We start from the raw sequence: 20,839 nt of genomic DNA on the forward strand, positions 1-20,839 counted from the left end.
CACACACACTACAGATATCACACACACACACACAGACATACTACAGATATCACACACACATCATACTACAGATATCACACACACACATACTACAGTTATCACACACACACTACAGATATCACACACACACATACTACAGATATCACACACACACACCAGAGATACCAGCTCATATACACAACTCACAATCTCCTCTCTGGTACAGGGGTGGCTGATGTAAACCGGCTGCAGCTCCTCAGCTTCTCCTGACTAAAGCGGCTCTGTCCCGCACCTCCCCCCTGCTCTCGCCTTCTGTCCCGGGGTTATTTTGGCTTTCTCTTAAATACGATCTCATTCAGACGTACATGAGATGTATGAGGGGGGAAAAATACAGACTGAGAAGCTGTCTCATCGTGATGACTGGAGCTGCTTCCTGTCTCTCACGTGCCCCGGCTGCCCCCTTCCCCTAGATACGCCTCGGACTGTTGCCGTGCAGGAGGAATCTCCTGCACTGCAACATGGTGTTGGGTGCCAGCACAGCCCGCCCAGTGGTCTATCCAGCACAGCCCGCCCAGTGGTCTATCCAGCACAGCCCGCCCAGTGGTCTATCCAGCACAGCCCGCCCAGTGGTCTATCCAGCACAGCCCGCCCAGTGGTCTATCCAGCACAGCCCGCCCAGTGGTCTATCCAGCACAGCCCGCCCAGTGGTCTATCCAGCACAGCCCGCCCAGTGGTCTATCCAGCACAGCCCGCACAGTGGTCTATCCAGCACAGCCCGCCCAGTGGTCTATCCAGCACAGCCCGCACAGTGGTCTATCCAGCACAGCCCGCACAGTGGTCTATCCAGCACAGCCCGCACAGTGGTCTATCCAGCACAGCCCGCACAGTGGTCTATCCAGCACAGCCCGCACAGTGGTCTATCCAGCACAGCCCGCACAGTGGTCTATCCAGCACAGCCCGCACAGTGGTCTATCCAGCACAGCCCGCACAGTGGTCTATCCAGCACAGCCCGCACAGTGGTCTATCCAGCACAGCCCGCACAGTGGTCTATCCAGCACAGCCCGCACAGTGGTCTATCCAGCACAGCCCGCCCAGTGGTCTATCCAGCACAGCCCGCACAGTGGTCTATCCAGCACAGCCCGCACAGTGGTCTATCCAGCACAGCCCGCACAGTGGTCTATCCAGCACAGCCCGCAGTGGTCTATCCAGCACAGCCCGCACAGTGGTCTATCCAGCACAGCCCGCACAGTGGTCTATCCAGCACAGCCCGCACAGTGGTCTATCCAGCACAGCCCGCACAGTGGTCTATCCAGCACAGCCCGCACAGTGGTCTATCCAGCACAGCCCGCACAGTGGTCTATCCAGCACAGCCCGCACAGTGGTCTATCCAGCACAGCCCGCATCTCTCGCCCCCCCCCCCCCCCCCCACTCTCCTTACCTTTCCTCTTGCCAGCGTTGCTTCCTGCTCCGGTCTCAGGCTCGGCTGCAGTCTGCCCGGGATCGCGCACCCGCAGTGTCAGAGGCAGAGCGCGGAATGATGGGAGAGGGAGCATCTGTAGACGCTCTCTCCTCCGTCATTGCATTCAACTGTACCGGCGTCATAGACGCCGGTATAGTTGAATGCGACGGCAGGGGGGGTGAGTCGTCAGCGGCGGGGGGAGGCGGATCGAGCGGCCCATGACTGGCACCGGCTCTTCTGGCATTTGCCAGAAGTGCCCGATGGCCAGTCCGGCCCTGCTCTGACCTGCTGGCCCCGGGCCCCTGACCTGCTGGGCCCGGTTGCAATGGCGACCACTGCAACCGCGGTAGTTACGCCCCTGTCCATACTGTACAATGGCCACACATAGTGCTCCATACTGTACAATGGCCACACATAGTGCTCCATACTGTACAATGGCCACACATGATATTGCCTACAGTATAATGGCCACACATAGTTACTCCTACACATGCGGCTGAGCTCCGTACACATTGCACATGCGGCTCCCCTCCGTACACCTCTTACACACCCGGCTCCGCTCCGTACACCTTGCACACGGCTCCGCTCCGTATACCTCGTACACACACGGCTCCGCTCCGTACACCTCGTACACACCCGGCTCTGCTCCGTACACCTCATACACACCCGGCTCCGCTCCGTACACCTCGTACACACCCGGCTCCGCTCCGTACACCTCATACACGCGGCTCTGCTCCGTACACCTCGTACACACCCAGCTCCGCTCCGCACACCTTGTACACACCCAGCTCCGCTCCGTACACCTTGTACACACCCAGCTCCGCTCCGTACACACACGGCTCCGCTCCGTATACCTCATACACACACGGCTCCGCTCTGCACACCTCATACACACACGGCTCCGCTCCATACACCTCGTACACACACGGCTCCGCTCCGTACACCTCGTACACACATGCTCCGCTCTGCACACCTCATACACACACGGCTCCGCTCTGCACACCTCATACACACACGGCTCCGCTCTGCACACCTCATACACACACGGCTCCGCTCTGCACACCTCATACACACACGGCTCCGCTCTGCACACCTCATACACACACGGCTCCGCTCTGCACACCTCATACACACACGGCTCCGCTCTGCACACCTCATACACACACGGCTCCGCTCTGCACACCTCATACACACACGGCTCCGCTCTGCACACCTCATACACACACGGCTCCGCTCTGCACACCTCATACACACACGGCTCCGCTCTGCACACCTCATACACACACGGCTCCGCTCTGCACACCTCATACACACACGGCTCCGCTCTGCACACCTCATACACACACGGCTCCGCTCTGCACACCTCATACACACACGGCTCCGCTCTGCACACCTCATACACACACGGCTCCGCTCTGCACACCTCATACACACACGGCTCCGCTCTGCACACCTCATACACACACGGCTCCGCTCCGTACACCTCGTACACACACGGCTCCGCTCCGTACACCTCGTACACACATGCTCCGCTCTGCACACCTCATACACACACGGCTCCGCTCTGCACACCTCATACACACACGGCTCCGCTCTGCACACCTCATACACACACGGCTCCGCTCCGTACACCTCATACACACACGGCTCCGCTCCGTACACCTCATACACACACGGCTCCGCTCCGTACACCTCATACACACACGGCTCCGCTCCGTACACCTCATACACACCCAGCTCTGCCTTGTACACCTCATACACACCCGGCTCCGCTCCGTACACCTCATACACACCCGGCTCCGCTCCGTACACCTCATACACACCCAGCTCTGCCTTGTACACCTCACACACACGGCTCCGCTCCGTACACCTCATACACACCCGGCTCCGCTCCGTACACCTCATACACACCCAGCTCTGCCTTGTACACCTCATACACACACAGCTCCGCTCCGTACACCTCATACACACACAGCTCCGCTCTGTACACCTCATACACACACTGCTCTGCTACATCCACACAAACCCATCCTGACCTCACACAAAAGCTTACCCTCCTCCAGCAAGATGACGACCAGCACTGCACTACTGTCCTGCACTACACGGAAGCCTTTGATCATGTGACTCCGACTCCTCCCCTCCTGTGACCTCATCACAGGTCCTGCGTGCACAGAGCAGCTGCAGCCATAGTTGTGGACGGTGTGCGGCTCTCTGGGGTGGAGGGGCTCTGCTGCAGGACAAGTGCAGTCCCACCCGTGATCGCGCGTGCACTGAGAGAGTGCACGCGCACTAGGGCCTGTAAAGAAGGTCTATTTAAAGGGCCGGCGGCCCATTTTGTAGCTCAGAGTCGGGGCCCCTAGGCACTGCGGGCCCCGTCGCAATTGCGACCCCTGCGACCGCGGTAGTTACGCCCCTGAGAGGGGCACACAACCTCTCGCCACACTCGTGTGTAACTGAATAGCCTAGACCAGGGTTTCCCAAACTCCAGTCCTCAGGGCCCTAACAGGTCATGCTTTCAGGATTTCCTCTGCATTGCAAAGGTGATGGAGTTATCAAAGCATCAGAAATTGCCATAGATTTTTCACCTGTGAAGTACTAAGGAAATCCTTAAAACACAATCGTTTTGGGCCACGTGGACTGGAGTTTGGGAAACATTGGACTAGACAACCTGTTGCCTGTAGCCAAGGTCATCCTGCACCCTTCCCTACTCAAGGGTGGTTTGCTCTTGACCAATAGAACACTAGTGCTACCCTCAACCTAGCCAAGAGTAATCAGATTACGATAAGCTGCAGACAACAAAACCCTGATGCGATAGGAGAATTCAGCATGCCTATTTTACCCTAAAATCAGAAGACAAATTTAAAGCAGCAAAAGGTTTTGTTCCAAACTGTTCCCCAGTGAGTTATCTTGCGACAGGAATATTTTTTAAACACATCCAATAGAGGAACTTATTTTTATTTTAAGATTATTAACCACTTTCCAACATATGACGTACATTTATGTCATGTGTCGTCTCCTTGCCTTTGATGAGGGCTTGGAAGTTGAGGCAGAACCTTTTCTAGCAGAGTGGAGAGTGGTAAGCTAAGTCTAAGTGAGGAGACTTCTAGGCTATGCACGTTCCTCTGGGAAATTAAATATCAAAATTGGATCTCCAGCGATGAAAAGGACTAGAATTTTAGTGCCACCTAATGGAAGCAGTGACCCCAAAAGCTTGGCTTCTCACTCTCTACAAGGAGAAATGTTACCAATTAGATCCCAGTCCAAAACCTCTCACCTAGCCAAACCAGATCTCATACTTTGCAATGATGAGAGCAACACCGTGTCTGCAAATTGAGATTCTGGTTTGACTTTTATCCTAAATCATATTGCAAGCCTCGTTAAAGAGTCAATATGGACTTTAACCCCTTAATGACAGGAGCTTTTTCGGTTTTGCGTTTTCGTTTTTAGCTCCCCTCCTTCCCAGAGCCATAACTTTTTTATTCTTCCGTCAATATGGCCATGTGAGGGCTTATTTTTTGCAGGACGAGTTGTACTTTTGAAAAACACCATTGTTTTTACCATGTCCTGTACTAGAAAAAGGGAAAGAAATTCCAAGTGCGGTGAAATAGCAAAAAAGCCAAAGAAAAAACAAGTGTGGGATTGCACTTTTTTTGCAAAGATCACTAGATGCTAAAACTGACCTGCCATTATGATTCTCCAGGTCATTACGAGTTCATAGACACCAAACATGCCTAGGTTCTTTTTTATCTAAGTGGTGAAAAAAAAAATTCCAAACTTTGCAAAGAAAAAAAAAAGCGACATTTTTCAAGGCCCGTAGCGTCTCCATTTTTCAGGATCTCGGGTTGGGTGAGGGCTTATTTTTTGTGCGCCGAGCTGATATTTTTAATGATACCATTTTGGTGCAGACAGGTTCTTTTAATCACCCGTTATTGCATTTTAATGCAATGTCGCGGCGACCAAAAATAGTAATTCTGGAGTTTGGAATTTTTTTCTCGCTACACCGTTTAGCGATCATGTTAATTCTTTTTTTTTTTTTTATTAACAGGTTGGGCGATTCCGAACGCGGCGGTACCAAATATATGTAGGTTTGATTTTTTATTTTAATTTTTTTTAATTTTGAATGGGGCGAAAAGGGGGTGATTTGAACTTTTATATTTTTTTTTTCATATTTTTTAAAACGTTTTTTTTTTTTTTTTTTTTTTTTTTTTACTTTTGCCGTGCTTCAATAGCCTCCATTGGAGGCTAGAGGCTGCAATAGCCTGATCGGCTCTGCTACATACAGGCAAGGCTCAGATCGCTCCTATGTAGTAGAATTACAGCATTGCTATGAGCGCCGACCACAGGGTGGTGCTCACAGCAATCTGGCATCAACAACCATAGAGGTCTTCAGGAGACCTCTGCTTGTTATGCCAACGTACCGATGAGCCCCGATCACGTGCATTTCTGACCGGATGCGCTTGTTAAATGCCGCTGTCAGCGTTTTACAGTGGCATTTAACTAGATAATAGCGGCGTGTGGATCGCGATTCAAACCGCTGCTATTGCGGGCACATGTCAGCTGTTCAAAACAGCAGACATGTCCTGGCTTTGATGCGAGCTCACCACTGGAGCCCGCATCAAAGCAGGGGAACTGTCATTGGATGTACTATTCCGTCCAATGGCAGAAAGGGGTTAAGGATAGCTGCTAGCAATAGATGATGCTAAAGTTCTAATATTTTTCCACTCTGAAGAGACAATTTGCATATTTAAATTACCAATATGTACTTAAAATTTGTAGAAGTGCTGTCTTTACACATATGGTCTTGCCAAGAATTAAAAAAAAAAAAAAGTATTCTTTAAATCTGATAAGTACTGCATTCTTCTGTATGATCTGTAGACATTAATGCAATTTAAAAAATATTATCTTTCCCAAGTACAGCGGCTTTAAAGCTCTCCCAGTAACACTTCTGATCACTTCTACATTTCATGTCCAAGCCACAACTTATTAGCAAAAAGATCCCATACCTAAGGTTTCCCAATCCCATTCAAGAGAAACGCACATTTATGAGTAGGGCGTAATTAAAGAATGTACCGTATGCCAGATTTCTCTGCCTCGGTGTATATATATATATATACCGTATATACTCGAGTATAAGCCGAGATTTTCAGCCCAAATTTTTGGGCTGAAAGTGCCCCCTCGGCTTATACTCGAGTCATGATCGGTGGTGGGGTCGGCGGGTGAGCACTGTCATATACTTACCTGCTTCCGGGGCTCCTGGCGCCCCCCCTGCACGTCCCACTGTCTCCGGGTGCCGCAGCCTCTTCCCCTGAGCGGTCACGTGGGACCGCTCATTAGAGAAATGAATAGGCTGCTCCACCTCCCATAGGGGCGGAGCCGCCTATTCATTTCTCTAATGAAGCGGTGCCGGTGACCGCTGACAGAGGAAGAGGCTGCGGCACCGAAGACCAGCTGTCCGGGGGAAGGAGCAGGACGCCGGGAGCAGGTAAGTATCGCATATTCACCTGTCCTCGTTCCACACGCCGGGCGCTGTCTCCATCTTCCCGGCGTCTCTCTCTCTCTACACTGACTGTTCAGGCAGAGGGCGCGATGACGCATATAGTGTGCGCGCCGCCCTCTGCCTGATCAGTCAGTGCGGAGAGACGCCGGGAAGATGGCGCCGAGGAGCTGCAAGCAAGACAGGTGAGTATGTGTTTTTTTTTTTTTTAATGCAGCAGCAGCACAGATTTATGTGGAGCATCTATGGGGCAATGGTTCAGAGCACTATATGGCAGAGCTATGGGGCAACAGTGCAGAGCACTATATGGCACAGCTATGGGGCAACGGTGCAGAGCACTATATGGCAGAGCTATGGGGCAACGGTGCAGAGCACTATATGGCAGAGCTATGGGGCAACGGTGCAGAGCACTATATGGCACAGCTATGGGGCAATGGTTCAGAGCACTATATGGCAGAGCTATGGGGCAACAGTGCAGAGCACTATATGGCACAGCTATGGGGCAACGGTGCAGAGCACTATATGGCACAGCTATGGGGCAACGGTGCAGAGCACTATATGGCACAGCTATGGGGCAATGGTGCAGAGCATTATATATATGGCACAGCTATCTATGGGGCAACGGTGCAGAGCATTGTATATATGGCACAGCTTTATGTGGAGTATCTATGGGGCAACGGTGCAGAGCATTGTATATATGGCACAGCTTTATGTGGAGTATCTATGGGGCAACGGTGCAGAGCATTGTATATATGGCACAGCTTTATGTGGAGCATCTATGGGGCAACGGTGCAGAGCATTGTATATATGGCACAGCTTTATGTGGAGCATCTATGGGGCCATAATGAACGGTATGGAGTATCTATTTCTAATTTTGAAATTCACCGGTACCTGCTGCATTTTCCACCCTAGGCTTATACTCGAGTCAATAAGTTTTCCCAGTTTTTTGTGGCAAAATTAGGGGGGGTCGGCTTATACTCGGGTCGGCTTATACTCGAGTATATACGGTATATATATATAATATATATATATATATATATATATATATATATATATATATATATATATATATATATATATATATATATATATATATCTATATATATAATTGTCTAAGGGTTTTTCCGTCTGTCTGTCTGTCTGTCTTTCTGTCTGTCTGTCTGTCCTGGAAATCCAGCGTCGCTGATTGGTCGAGGCCTGGCGGCAGCGACAGGCACAGCATGGCGACGATGATGTCATAATGGAAAACCCGCGTCTCTGATTGGTCGAGGCCGCCAGGCCTCGACCAATCAGCGACGGGCACAGTATCGACGTAGATGTCATAATGGTTGCCATGGCAACGATGATGTCATAAAGGTTGCCTCGACCAATCAGCGTCGGGCACAGTCTGCCGCAAATTCTGGAATCATCATTGTCCATATACTACGGGGACATGCATATTCTAGAATACCCGATGCGTTAGAATCGGGCCACAGTCTAGTATATATATATATATATATATATATATATATATATATATATATATATATATATATATATATATATATATATATATATATATATATATAGCAGCCACATAGTATATAGCATTGGCCACACAGTATATATGAGCCATGTAGTATATAGCAGACACGCAGTATATAACGCAGCCCGCGCAGTATATAACACAATACCTATAAAGAACACTACTACTACATGCGTTTATATTTGGGTGTGTATATAAAAAAAAAATATATATATATATATATATATATATATATATATATATATATATATATATATATATATATATATACATATATATACATATATATACATATATATACACACACATACATACATACACACACATACATACATACATACACACACACACACACACACACACACACACACAGTTAGTTTAATATGGTGTAGGTCCACCTTTTGCGGCGATTACAGCCTCAATTCTCCGAGGTATGGATTCATACAAGGTGTGAACTGTTTCCAAAGGAATTTTAGCCCATTCTGCACTTAAAACACCCTCCAGTTCTTTGAGCGATGATGGCGGCGGAAATCGACGTCTAACTTGAATCTCTAAAATCGACCATAAATGCTCAATAATGTAGAGGTCTGGGGATTATGGGGGCCAAATGAGATGCTCAATTCATTAGAATGTTCCTCGTGCAAAGGCTTTAACAATTCCAGCGGTATGAATTGGTGCATTATCATCCTGAAAGATGACGTTCCCCTCCGGGAACAGTGCTTGAACCATTGGATGCACTTGGTCGCCCAAAATGCCTAAATAATCTCGGCTGTTAATTCTTCCATGAAGGGATATAATTGGCCTGGCGGATCTCCACGAAATAGCACCCCAGATGATCACAGAACCTCCGCCATGTTTTACGGTTGGGAGAAGGCAGTCTGGATGGAATGCTTCTTTTGGTTGTCTCCAAACATACACTCGGCCGGAGGTCGGAAAAAGGGTAAACGATGATTCGTCTGAGAATATCACATGTTTCCACTGCTCGAGGGACCGATTCTGGAGGTTTCTACACCACTCTAAACGCTTGGATACATTTGTCATTTAGAGCAGCGGTTTTCTAATTGCAGCTCTATGTGGAATCCAGATTTGTGCAGCTCCTGACAAACAGTTTTCGTGGAAACTGGGTTCTGTAGGTGTTCATTGAGCTCAGCAGTGATTTTCGGAGCCGTTGTCTTGCGATCCTCTCTCACAATTCGCTTTAGAGTCCGACGGTCTCTCTCAGTCAACTTTGACTTTCGGACGGACCTGTGCTTTGCTGCAGACGTTTTTCCTTCTCTTTCAAACGCAGTCATTACTTTGGAGACAGTACCTCTTGACACGCCAAGCATTCGGGCACTTTCTGTTACACTAGCGCCTGCCATACGAGCACCAACAATTTGGCCTCTTTGAAAATCCGAGAGGTCTGTCATTGGTATCAGGTTCTCATCAATGTTCTTACAATTATGCAAAGCAAACAGTTAATTTACATACAAACATCACATAACACAAATAATCAACTACAAAACATTACCATATGTCACAGTGTGCATGTTTATCACATGTTCGAAGATTATGAGCCTTGCGAAAGTATTCGGCTCCCTGGAACTTTACAGCCTTTTCCCACATATCATGCTTCAAACATAAAGATACAATGTAAATTTTAGGTGAAGAATCAACAACACGTGGAACACAATTGTGTATATATATATATATATATATATATATATATATATATATATATATATATATATATATATATATATATATATATATATATATATATATATATATATATATATATACACCGTATTTTCCGGCATATAAGACGACTGGGCGTATAAGACGACCCCCCAACTTTTCCAGTTAAAATATAAAATCTTCTTAAAAGTCGGGGGTCTTCTTATATGCCGTATGTTGTCTTATAGGGCCGGTGACTAATGTGCCTTTCGGGGGGGAGTGGTCCTGATGACGAAGAGGGGGCATCTCACAGGAAAGTGTGAGTGGAGTATCCCCCATTACCTCATTGTAGCTGCAGTGTGGGGTGCTGGGGAGCGGCGGCGGCCACCGCCCCACAGCACAGCACCCATGCGGCACAAAGAGGAGCAGCAGCTGCCGCCTCTGCCCAGCACAGAGACCCCATGCTGCAGCTACAATGAGGTAATGGGGGATACTCCACTCACACTTTCCTGTGAGACGCCCCCTCTTCGTCATCGGGACCACTCCCCCCCACCCACCATATACACATTGGTGTCTGCACTCGGCGTACAAGACGGCACCCGGCGTATAAGACGACCCCCGACTTTTAAGAAGATTTTCAGGGGTTAAAAAGTAGTCTTATACGCCAGAAAATACAGTGTATATATATATATATATATATATATATATATATATATATATATATATATATATATATATATATATATATATATATATAACGCAGCCCGCGCAGTATATAACGCCGCCCGCGCAGTATATAACGCCGCCCGCGCAGTATATAACGCAGCCCGCGCAGTATATAACACAATACCTATAAAGAACACTACTACTACATGCGTTTATATTTGGGTGTGTATATAAAAAATATTATAATTATGTGTATATATATATATATATATATATATATATATATATATATACATACACACATACATACATACACACACACATACATACACACACAGGGCAGATCAAAAGTTTGGACACCTTCTCACTTCAAGATCTTTCTGTATTTTCACGACTAAGAAAATTGTACATTCACACTGAAGGCATCATAACTATGAATTAACACATGTGGTATTATATACTTAATAAAAAAGTGTGAAACAACTGAAAATATGTCTTATATTCTAGGTTCTTCAAAGTAGCCACCTTTCGCTTTGATGACTGCTTTGCACACTCTTGGCATTCTCTTGATGAGCTTCAAGAGGCAGTCACCGGAAATGGTTTTCACTTCACAGGTGTGCCCTGTCATGTTTAATAAGTGGGATATCTTGCCTTATAAATGGGGTTGGGGCCATCAGTTGTGTTGAGCAGAAGTCTGGTGGATACACAGCTGATAGTTTTACTGAATAGACTGTTATAATTTGTATTAGGGCAAGAAAAAAGCAGCTACGTAAAGAAAAACGAGTGGCCATCATTACTTTAAGAAATGAAGGTCAGTCAGTCTGAAAAATTGGGAAAACTTTGAAAGTGTCCCCAAGTGCAGTTGCAAAAATCATCAAGCGCTACAAGGAAACTGGCTCACATGAGGACCGCCCCAGGAAAGGAAGACCAACAGTCACCTCTGCTTCTGAGGATAAGTTTATCCAAGTCACCAGCCTCAAAAATTGCAGGTTAACAGCAGCTCAGATTAGAGACCAGTTCAATGCCACACAGAGTTCTAGCAGCAGACACATCTCTACAACAGCTGTTGTTGGATATTAGACCAGTGGAAATCTGTGCTTTGGTCTCATGAGTCCAAATTTGAGATCTTTGGTTCCAACCACCTTGTCTTTGTGCGACGCAGAAAAGGTGAACGGATGGATGGACTCTACATGCCTGGTTCCCACCGTGAAGCCCATGAGGTGCCAGAACAGTAGAACCCCCCATAAATGACCCCATTTTACAAACTATACCTCTCAGAGAATTCATCTAAGGGTGCAGTGATCATATTGACACCACGGGTGTGTCACAGAATTCTATACCATTGGGCAGTGAAGACAAAATAACTACATTTTTACCACCAAAATGTTGTTTTAGCCAAAGATTTTACATTTTCACACAAGGAGTGGTTAAAAATGGCACCAAAATGTGTCCCACAATTTCTACTGAACGTGGCAATACCCCATATGTGGCTGTACAGTGCTACTTAGCCATACGGAGAGACTCGGGAGGAACGGAGTGCTATCGGCCTATTCGGGTATGTTTCCATGGGGCGTATACCTTCAGTATTTGCTGCGGATATGACGCTGCGTAGAGCCGCAGTGTCCAATCCGCAGAGTCCAGATGTTACAGCATAGTGGAGGGGATTTTATAAAACACGCAGGCATCTGACCAGCATAATCGGACATGCAGCGCGTCTTTCTAGACCACAGCATGTCTATTAGTGTGACCCCTGCTGCTGCTAATAACAGTGACAGCAGGAGATGCTGATGGGGGTATTCATCAGCCAGCACTATAAATAAATGGAAAAAAAATAGCATGGGTTACCCTGTATTTTCTATAACCAGCCAGGCAAAATTCACATCTGGGGGCTGCAACCCTCAGCAGTCAACTTCTGCAAGGTTGCTTATCAAGAATAGAGGGGTCCCCATGCTGTTTTTTTTAATTATTTAAATAAATTAAAAAAAAATAAAAAAAGATGTGCCTTTTCTGGGAGGCTGCAGGCTGTCAATATCCATGGCCCCTTCCCAACTTGAGAATACTAACCCCCAGCTGTCAGCTTTAGCAAGGGTGGTTGTCAAAAATGGGGAAGGACCCATGCAGTTTTTTTTTTAATGATTTAAATAATTTTTTTTTTTTTTTTTAAAGAGTGTGGGGACCCCTCTATTCTTGATGACCAGCCTTGTTGAAGCGGACAGCTGAGAGTTGCAGCCCGTAGCGGTCAGTTTTGTCTGACTGGTTATTTTCCCCTACTCACTCTGATCACCGGCAGAGCAGGGGAGAATGACTAAAGTGGTCTTCAGCACCCAGCGCCGGGGAACAGTGCTAACTGTACTGCTGCTTCTCAGGCGCCAGTACGTGTGGTACTCATGCAGCACACGGGCAGGTCACAGGCAGCACACGGTTGCCACAAGTAATACAGACACTGATACTTCCTGTACTGGAAAAAACAGTACTGGAGATATCAGGACGTGTGAAACTGGCCATAGGTAAACTATTCTGGACCAATTCACCTCCCCCACTGTTACATTTTCCAAAAATGGTTTTATGGTTTCACGTGTCTTCCACTCTGGATCACTGCTTTCAAGCGGTAAAACAACTGCTTGGTTGTTGGACTACATTTGAAGAATGTGGCAGGAAATCATCCACGTATGTTGATCAACTCCGAGTCCGTAGGCCCCGTTCAGTGGATTCCAATTTTTGCTTCAGTCAGGCATGTATGCTTTGATATAGGATTTATTTCACTGCATAGAAATGTGTACACTAATCAAAATTGTCAATACTTGTCTACAGGTATGTGCAGAAAAAAAACAATTGGGTAGCAATCAGATACCATCCAAGAGCTGTACATTTTTACAGACTGTTAGATAGCAGGTAATCTTTATTTTCCCCTCATCCAACAACTGAAGCATCGCGCACCAAACTTGGATGACAACCTGAACAAAATCACAAATTGTCAAAACTGAATGTCTGAATAAGCCCCAAGATATACCAGCAAGTATGTTATTTGTTTGGTTTCTTTTTTTAACCGCTTGAGGACTGGGGTATTATTGTTTGTTTTTTGCTTCGCTTCCTTCCAGAGCCATAGCTTTTTAATTTTTCTATCAATATGGCCATGTGAGGGCTTGTTTTTTGCAGGACGAGTTGTACTTTTGAAAGACATCATTGGTTCTACCATACAGTGTACTGGAAAAACAGGGGGAAAAAAATCAAAGTGCAGTAAAATTGCAATTCTACAATTTTTATTTTTAGTTTTCTTACTATGTTCAATAAATGCTAAGACTGGCCTGACATTATGATTCTCCAGGTCATTATGAGTTCGTAGATACCAAACATGTATAGGTTGTTTTTTTTTATTTAAGTGGTAAAAAAAAACAAAGTTAGTCAAAAAAAAAAAAAAGTTGCCATTTTCCAAGAGCTGAAGCGTCTTCATTTTTCGTGATCTTGGGCTGGGTGAGGGCTTATTTTTTGTGTGCCGAGCTGACGTTTTTATTGACATCAATTGGAGGTAGATACGATGTTTTGATCTCCCGCTATTGCATTTTAATGCAATGTTGCAGATAGCAAAAAAATGTAATTCTGGCGTTTTGATTTATTTTCCGTTACGCTGTTTACCAATAATATTAATTCTTTTTATACTTATATATTGAGAGATCAGGCAATTCTGAACACGACGATACCAAAATGTGTATTTTTTACATTATTTGTTATTATTTTAATTGGGTGAATGGGGGGTGATTTAAACTTTTATATATTTTTAACATTTTTTAAAATCTTTTTTCCTACTTTTTACTTGCTTCAATAGTCTCCATGTTAGACTTGAAGCTGCGCTCATCTGATGTGTGGAGGAGACAAAGTAATTTCTCTCTCTCTTCCATTGCCTGTCGCGGTGTATATTGGACTGCACTGGGATGACATAAGACTGCAATGTTTCAAAAGCAACCATAGACATATATAGGTGCGTGTGAACAGTCTTGCTGACAATCGCACCATGAATCAAATAGTCATGAGAAAATAATCCCAGATCTGCACTGCCCCATAGAATAACATTGGTTTGAGCACTATGCAATAAAACACTGCATAGCGCTCGGCCGTGTTATACGCTCGTGTGACCCTGGCCTGAAACAGAGCCTATGGATTTCACAACATCACACTACTATGCCTGGTGAATATGAGAAGACACTGTACAAGCAGAATGTGTTGGTAAGTGTACATAAAGCTCTGGATGAGTTTGGACAGTTTTGTAAAATAACAGCAAGTACTAGCAAGCAACCTACCCATGATTCATACATTCAGGAAAAGACAAAGAAACACTACATTCTAAATAGAAAAATATTTAGAATTGAGAGTCCTCTGTGGTTGATACCTTTAAGTGGCTAATTGAAAAGATGGTAACAAATTGCAAGCTTTCGAGACTACTCAGGTCTCTTCATCAGGCAAAGACTAAAAGAAATTCTGAAGAATCACATATTTATACACAACACGCATGTACATCCTGTACATTCTAAATATTATCTTACTTGGAAACAATACATAAAGCTGTAACAAAACTTGCCATTTGTGTTTAAAGTTACAATATTATTTTTCTAATAGAAATACCGTACTTAAGTAAATAAAAGCTGGAGAAACATGTCCAATGATAACCAAGTCAAAACTGTCAAGTCAGGCAGTCCAGTAACATGTCTCCAACCTGTCACAATTGAAGCAACATGCTGAAGATTACAGATCTATAGTGAATCCATCCCCCAAGTACCGTAATTCTGCTTTATAGCCATCATGCAGACATATATACAGATGACAGAATATCTGGACCTGTAGCCCACCCAAATCACTTACCGTATATACTTGAGTATAAACCGAGAATTTCAGCCCATTTTTTTAGGCTGAAATTGCCCCTCTCGGCTTATACTCGAGTCATACCCAGGGGTCGGCAGGGGAGGGGGAGCGGGGGCTGTCTAATAATACTCACTGCTCCTGGCGCGGTCCCTGGTTCTCCGGCGCCGGCAGCTTCTTCCTGTAGTGAGTGGTCACATGGTACCGCTCATTACAGTAATGAATATGGACCCGACTCCACTCCCATTGGGGTGGAGCTGCATATTCATTACTGTAATGAGCGGTACCATGTGACCGCTCACTACAGGAAGAAGCTGCCGGCGCCGGGGAACAGACGTGCAGGGACCGCGCCAGGAGCAGATGAGTATAACGCAGTGCGAGATATTCACCTGCTCCGCGTTCCACCGTCGGCGCCGCTGCGTCTTCCCCGTCCTCTGCAGTGACGCTCAGGTCAGAGTGTGCGATGACGCGATTAGTGCAGAGGACGGGGAAGACAGCAGCGCCCGTCGGTGGATATAGCAAGTGCCAGGGGCCTGAGAGGTATGTCTTTTTTTTTTTTTATCGCAGTAATGGGGCAAATGTCTGTATGGAGCATCTTATGGGGCATAATCAGCATTTATGGAGCAAATATCTATATGGGGCCATGTGCAGCATTATATGGTGCAAATATCTGTATGGAGCATCTTATGGGGCCATAATCAGCATTTGTGCAGCATTATATGGGGCATATTTTAATATGGAGCATCTGATTGGGCCCATCATAAACTGTATGGAGAATTATATGGGGCGTATTTTGTATGGAGCATCTTATGGGGCCATCATGAACTTTCTGGATCATTATATGGGGCTCCTGATTCAATATGGATATTCAAAAATACAACCTACTGATGTCTCAATTAATTTTACTTTTATTGGTATCTATTTTTATTTTTGAAATTTACCAGTAGCTGCTGCATTTTCCACCCTAGGCTTATACTCGAGTCATTAAGTTTTCCCAGTATTTTGCGGCAAAAATAGGGGTCTCGGCTTATACTTGAGTATATACGGTATCTCCTTAACATTTGTTAAATAATAGTGATGAGCGAATATACTCCTTGCTCGAGATTTCCCGAGCACGCTCGGGTGTCCTCTGAGTATTTTTTAGTGCTCAGAGATTTAGTTTTCTTCGCCGCACCTGAATGATTTACAGCTACTAGCCTGCTTGATTACATGTGGGAATTCCCTAGCAACCAGGCAACCCCCACATGTACTTATGCTGGCTAACAGATGTAAATCATACAGCTGCGGCGAAGAAAACTAAATCTCCGAACACTAAAAAATACTCGGAGGACACCCGAGCGTGCTTGAGAAATCTCGAGCAAGGAGTATATTCGCTCATCACTATTAAATAACAAAAAGCATCAGTGCTAGTGTATCAAAATATACACACCGTAAAACCCAAGAGAATGCCCCCACCGATACAATGTTACACTGTAAACCCAAGAGAATGCCCCCACCGATACAATGTTACACTGTAAAACCACGAGAATCCCCCCGATACAATGTTACACTGTAACCCCACGAGAATCCCCCCGATACAATGTTACACTGTAACCCCACGAGAATCCCCCCGATACAATGTTACACCGTAACCCCACGAGAATCCCCCCGATACAATGTTACACTGTAACCCCACGAGAATCCCCCCGATACAATGTTACACTGTAACCCCACGAGAATCCCCCCGATACAATGTTACACTGTAACCCCACGAGAATCCCCCCGATACAATGTTACACTGTAACCCCACGAGAATCCCCCCGATACAATGTTACACTGTAACCCCACGAGAATCCCCCCGATACAATGTTACACCGTAACCCCACGAGAATCCCCCCGATACAATGTTACACTGTAACCCCACGAGAATCCCCCCGATACAATGTTACAACCTAATCTGAATATTTATAGATGGAAACAGAGCGGACACGTCAGAGACCATCCGCGGAGCAGAGACCTGGAGGAGAGCTGGCACCAGCCACTTATGGTCCAGTGCCCAAGCAGAGCCCAAAGTTCACAGCAGCAAATGGGAGCCATCCATTACCAGAGAGGATTAGCATCTGCCAGCAGTGGCAGGTAGTGCGGGCACAAGGGCTGAGCAGCAGCTGGCAGGCCTGGGCACACTACGGTGGGCACGCATCACATGAAGAGCAGAGGGGCATGGGGGGCACTGAGGGCAGGATGAAGGGCCACTGTACGCCAGGCCTGCTGCACCCCATCACCCCGCAGACACCGCCTCCCCGTGCCCGGCCCCCTGTGCACAGGCCCCTCCATGCAGGTGGCAGCCCCCGGAGGTGAGGAGCCACCCGCTGGTTGTGTCACTTCTCCCACAGACCCAGCTCCCACGCTCCCTGCTCGCCTTACCCGCGCAGCCCGAGTGATGCTCAGGTCCTTCATCACCTCCTCGAACGCTGCGGTCTCTTCTGCTTGTTTCTGGTTGTGCAGTGCAATTTTCTCACTGAATTTCCGTGGATTGTTTGAGGTCGCCATCTTCCCTCCTCCTCCTCTGGGTGCGCAGTCCCGCTCTGGTCGTGACGTAGCAGCGATGGGGAGGGGGGGTAACGAGCACGCGCTGACGGCGGGCGCGCTCCCGACTGCACAGCGGAGGCAGCTGCTCCTCTCCTGCTTAGTAACTGAGGACGAGGCCGCCTGGTCCGTGCCTCACTGGCGCCGTGTGATGGGGAGGCAGGGACGGCAGGCAGTAGGGTGGCAGGGACGGCAAGCAGTAGGGAGGCAGGGACAGCAGGCAGTAGGGTGGCAGGGACGGCAAGCAGTAGGGAGGCAGGGACAGCAGGCAGTAGGGTGGCAGGGACGGCAAGCAGTAGGGAGGCAGGGACGGCAGGCAGTAGGGTGGCAGGGACGGCAAGCAGTAGGGAGGCAGGGACAGCAGGCAGTAGGGTGGCAGGGACGGCAAGCAGTAGGGAGGCAGGGACGGCAGGCAGTAGGGTGGCAGGGACGGCAAGCAGTAGGGAGGCAGGGACAGCAGGCAGTAGGGTGGCAGGCAATAGGGTGGCAGGGACGGCAGGCAGTAGGGAGGCTGGGACGGCAGGCAGTAGGGAGGCAGGGACGGCAGGCAGTAGGGTGGCAGGGACGGCAGGCAGTAGGGTGGCAGGGACGGCAGGCAGTAGGGTAGCAGGGACAGCAGGCAGTTGGGAGGCAGGGACGGCAGGCAGTAGGGACGGTAGGGTGGCAGGGATGGCAGGCAGTAGGGAGGCAGGGACGGTAGGGTGGCAGGGACGGCAAGCAGTAGGGAGGCAGGGACGGCAGGCAGTAGGGTGGCAGGGACGGCAGGCAGTAGGGTGGCCGGGACGGCAGGCAGTAGAGTAGCAGGGACGGCAGGCAGTAGGGAGGCAGGCAATAGGGTGGCAGGGACAGCAGGCAGGTGGGAGGCAGGGACGGCAGGCGGTAGGGAGGCAGGGATGGCAGGCAGTAGGGAGGCAGGGACGGTAGGGAGGCAGGGACGGCAGGCAGTAGGGTGGCAGGGACAGCAGGCAGTAGGGAGGCAGGGACGGCAGGCAGTAGGGTGGCAGGGACGGCAGGCAGTAGGGTGGCAGGGACGGCAGGCAGTAGGGTGGCAGGGACGGCAGGCAGTAGGGTGGCAGGGACGGCAGGCAGTAGGGTGGCAGGGACGGCAGGCAGTAGGGAGGCAGGGACGGCAGGCAGTAGGGAGGCAGGGACGGCAGGCAGTAGGGTGGCAGGGACGGCAGGCAGGCAGTAGGGAGGCAGGGACGGTAGGGAGGCAGGGACAGCAGGCAGTAGGGTGTCGGGCAAGCAGTAGGGACGGCAGGCAGTAGGGTGGTAGGGACGGCATGCAGTAGGGAGGCAGGCAGTAGGGTGGCAGGCAGTAGGGTGGTAGGGATGGCAGGCAGTAGGGTGGCAGGGATGGCAGGCAGTAGAGAGTCAGGCAGGCAGTAGGGAGTCAGGCGGGTGGCAGGGACGGCAGTAGGGAGGCAGGCAATGTGTCCGCGCTCATTTACCTGTTGGATTAATTTCATGTCACGTCCATACCTGCTTACGGTTAACCCCTTCCCTCCACAGGCTATTTTGTGTTTTATTTTTTCCTCTCTTTCGAATAGCATAGCTTTTTTTTTGTTTGTTCTGCCTATATAGAGTATGAGGGCTTGTTTTTGCTGGACAAGGTGACATTTTTAATAGTGTAAGGTAATGGTCACAAGTTGCATTTTTTTCAGCATTTTTGACATCTGCAGCATGTCTAGTCTTTCAGTGCAGCGTTTTGACATCTCCCAAGTTGTGAAAACTTTTTTTTTGCTTTATCAAAATGTTGTTCTCCACATTTCTGGCAAAAAAACGTTTAGGAATCTGTGATGTAGTATCTACATGAAAACGATATCCATAAAAACACCAGCTCACCACACAAGTAAACAAGCCCTCACGTAGTGCCATTGATGGAAAAATAAGACGTTGTGGCTCTCAGAAATTTTTTTTTTATAAAGTTGAGACTTTTTTTAAGCCACTAATATAGCAAAAAAGAACTATACAAATCTGGTATCTCCAAACTGACCCATATAATCATGTTGAAAGGTCATTCCTATTGCACAACGCTGTAAAAAAAAAATACCGGATTACTCACCGGTAATGCTCTTTTATAGAGCCCACGACAGCACCCACTGAGAGAGAGAGGGGATCCGCCCCTGGGAACAGGAAACCTACAGAGAGATAAAAGGGGCGGCCCCCCCTCGCTCCTCAGTTGTTTTACAGAGAATAAGGAGGAACCGCCGCCAGGTTTTTTAGTTTAACAGGTTTAGTTATATATACATATTTACAACTTCATATCATCTTACTCTATTATATACATCTCCCTACAAGACACCACGTGCAACTAAATAAAGAAAAAGGGAGGGAATCGAATGGGTGCTGTCGTGGGCTCTATAAAAGAGCATTACCGGTGAGTAATCCGGTATTTTCTTTTCGCCACGACAGCACCCACTGAGAGATTTACAGAGATTATAGATTGGGTGGGTTAACTGAGCCGAGAACCGACACCCCAAAGGTTAGATCAGAAGCAGCAGATAGGTCTAATCTATAGTGCTTATAGAAGGTATTAGGCGAAGACCAAGTTGCAGCCTTACATATAAGGTGTATTGGCACATTCGCTCTTTCTGCCCAGGAAGTCGATAAGGCCCTAGTGGAGTGTGCTCCGATATGCAGA

The 20,839-nt window shown here is 47.7% G+C and overlaps 1 protein-coding gene across 3 annotated transcripts in view; it reads right to left on the reverse strand.

Annotated features, from left to right (window-relative positions):
* Nucleotides 1–18,195, reverse strand: part of CRTC1 (CREB regulated transcription coactivator 1) — a 313,574-nt gene extending 295,379 nt beyond the window's left edge. For all 3 annotated transcript variants that reach the window (XM_077270212.1, XM_077270202.1, XM_077270193.1), the window contains exon 1: nucleotides 18,034–18,195. In XM_077270212.1, the coding sequence (XP_077126327.1) occupies nucleotides 18,034–18,159 (126 nt within the window). In that variant the 5' untranslated portion in view covers nucleotides 18,160–18,195. The remainder of the gene's footprint in view (nucleotides 1–18,033) is intronic.
* Nucleotides 18,196–20,839: the final 2,644 nt, after the last annotated feature.

The sequence above is a fragment of the Ranitomeya variabilis genome, chromosome 1 (assembly GCF_051348905.1).
Source record: "Ranitomeya variabilis isolate aRanVar5 chromosome 1, aRanVar5.hap1, whole genome shotgun sequence".
NCBI lineage: Eukaryota > Metazoa > Chordata > Amphibia > Anura > Dendrobatidae > Ranitomeya > Ranitomeya variabilis.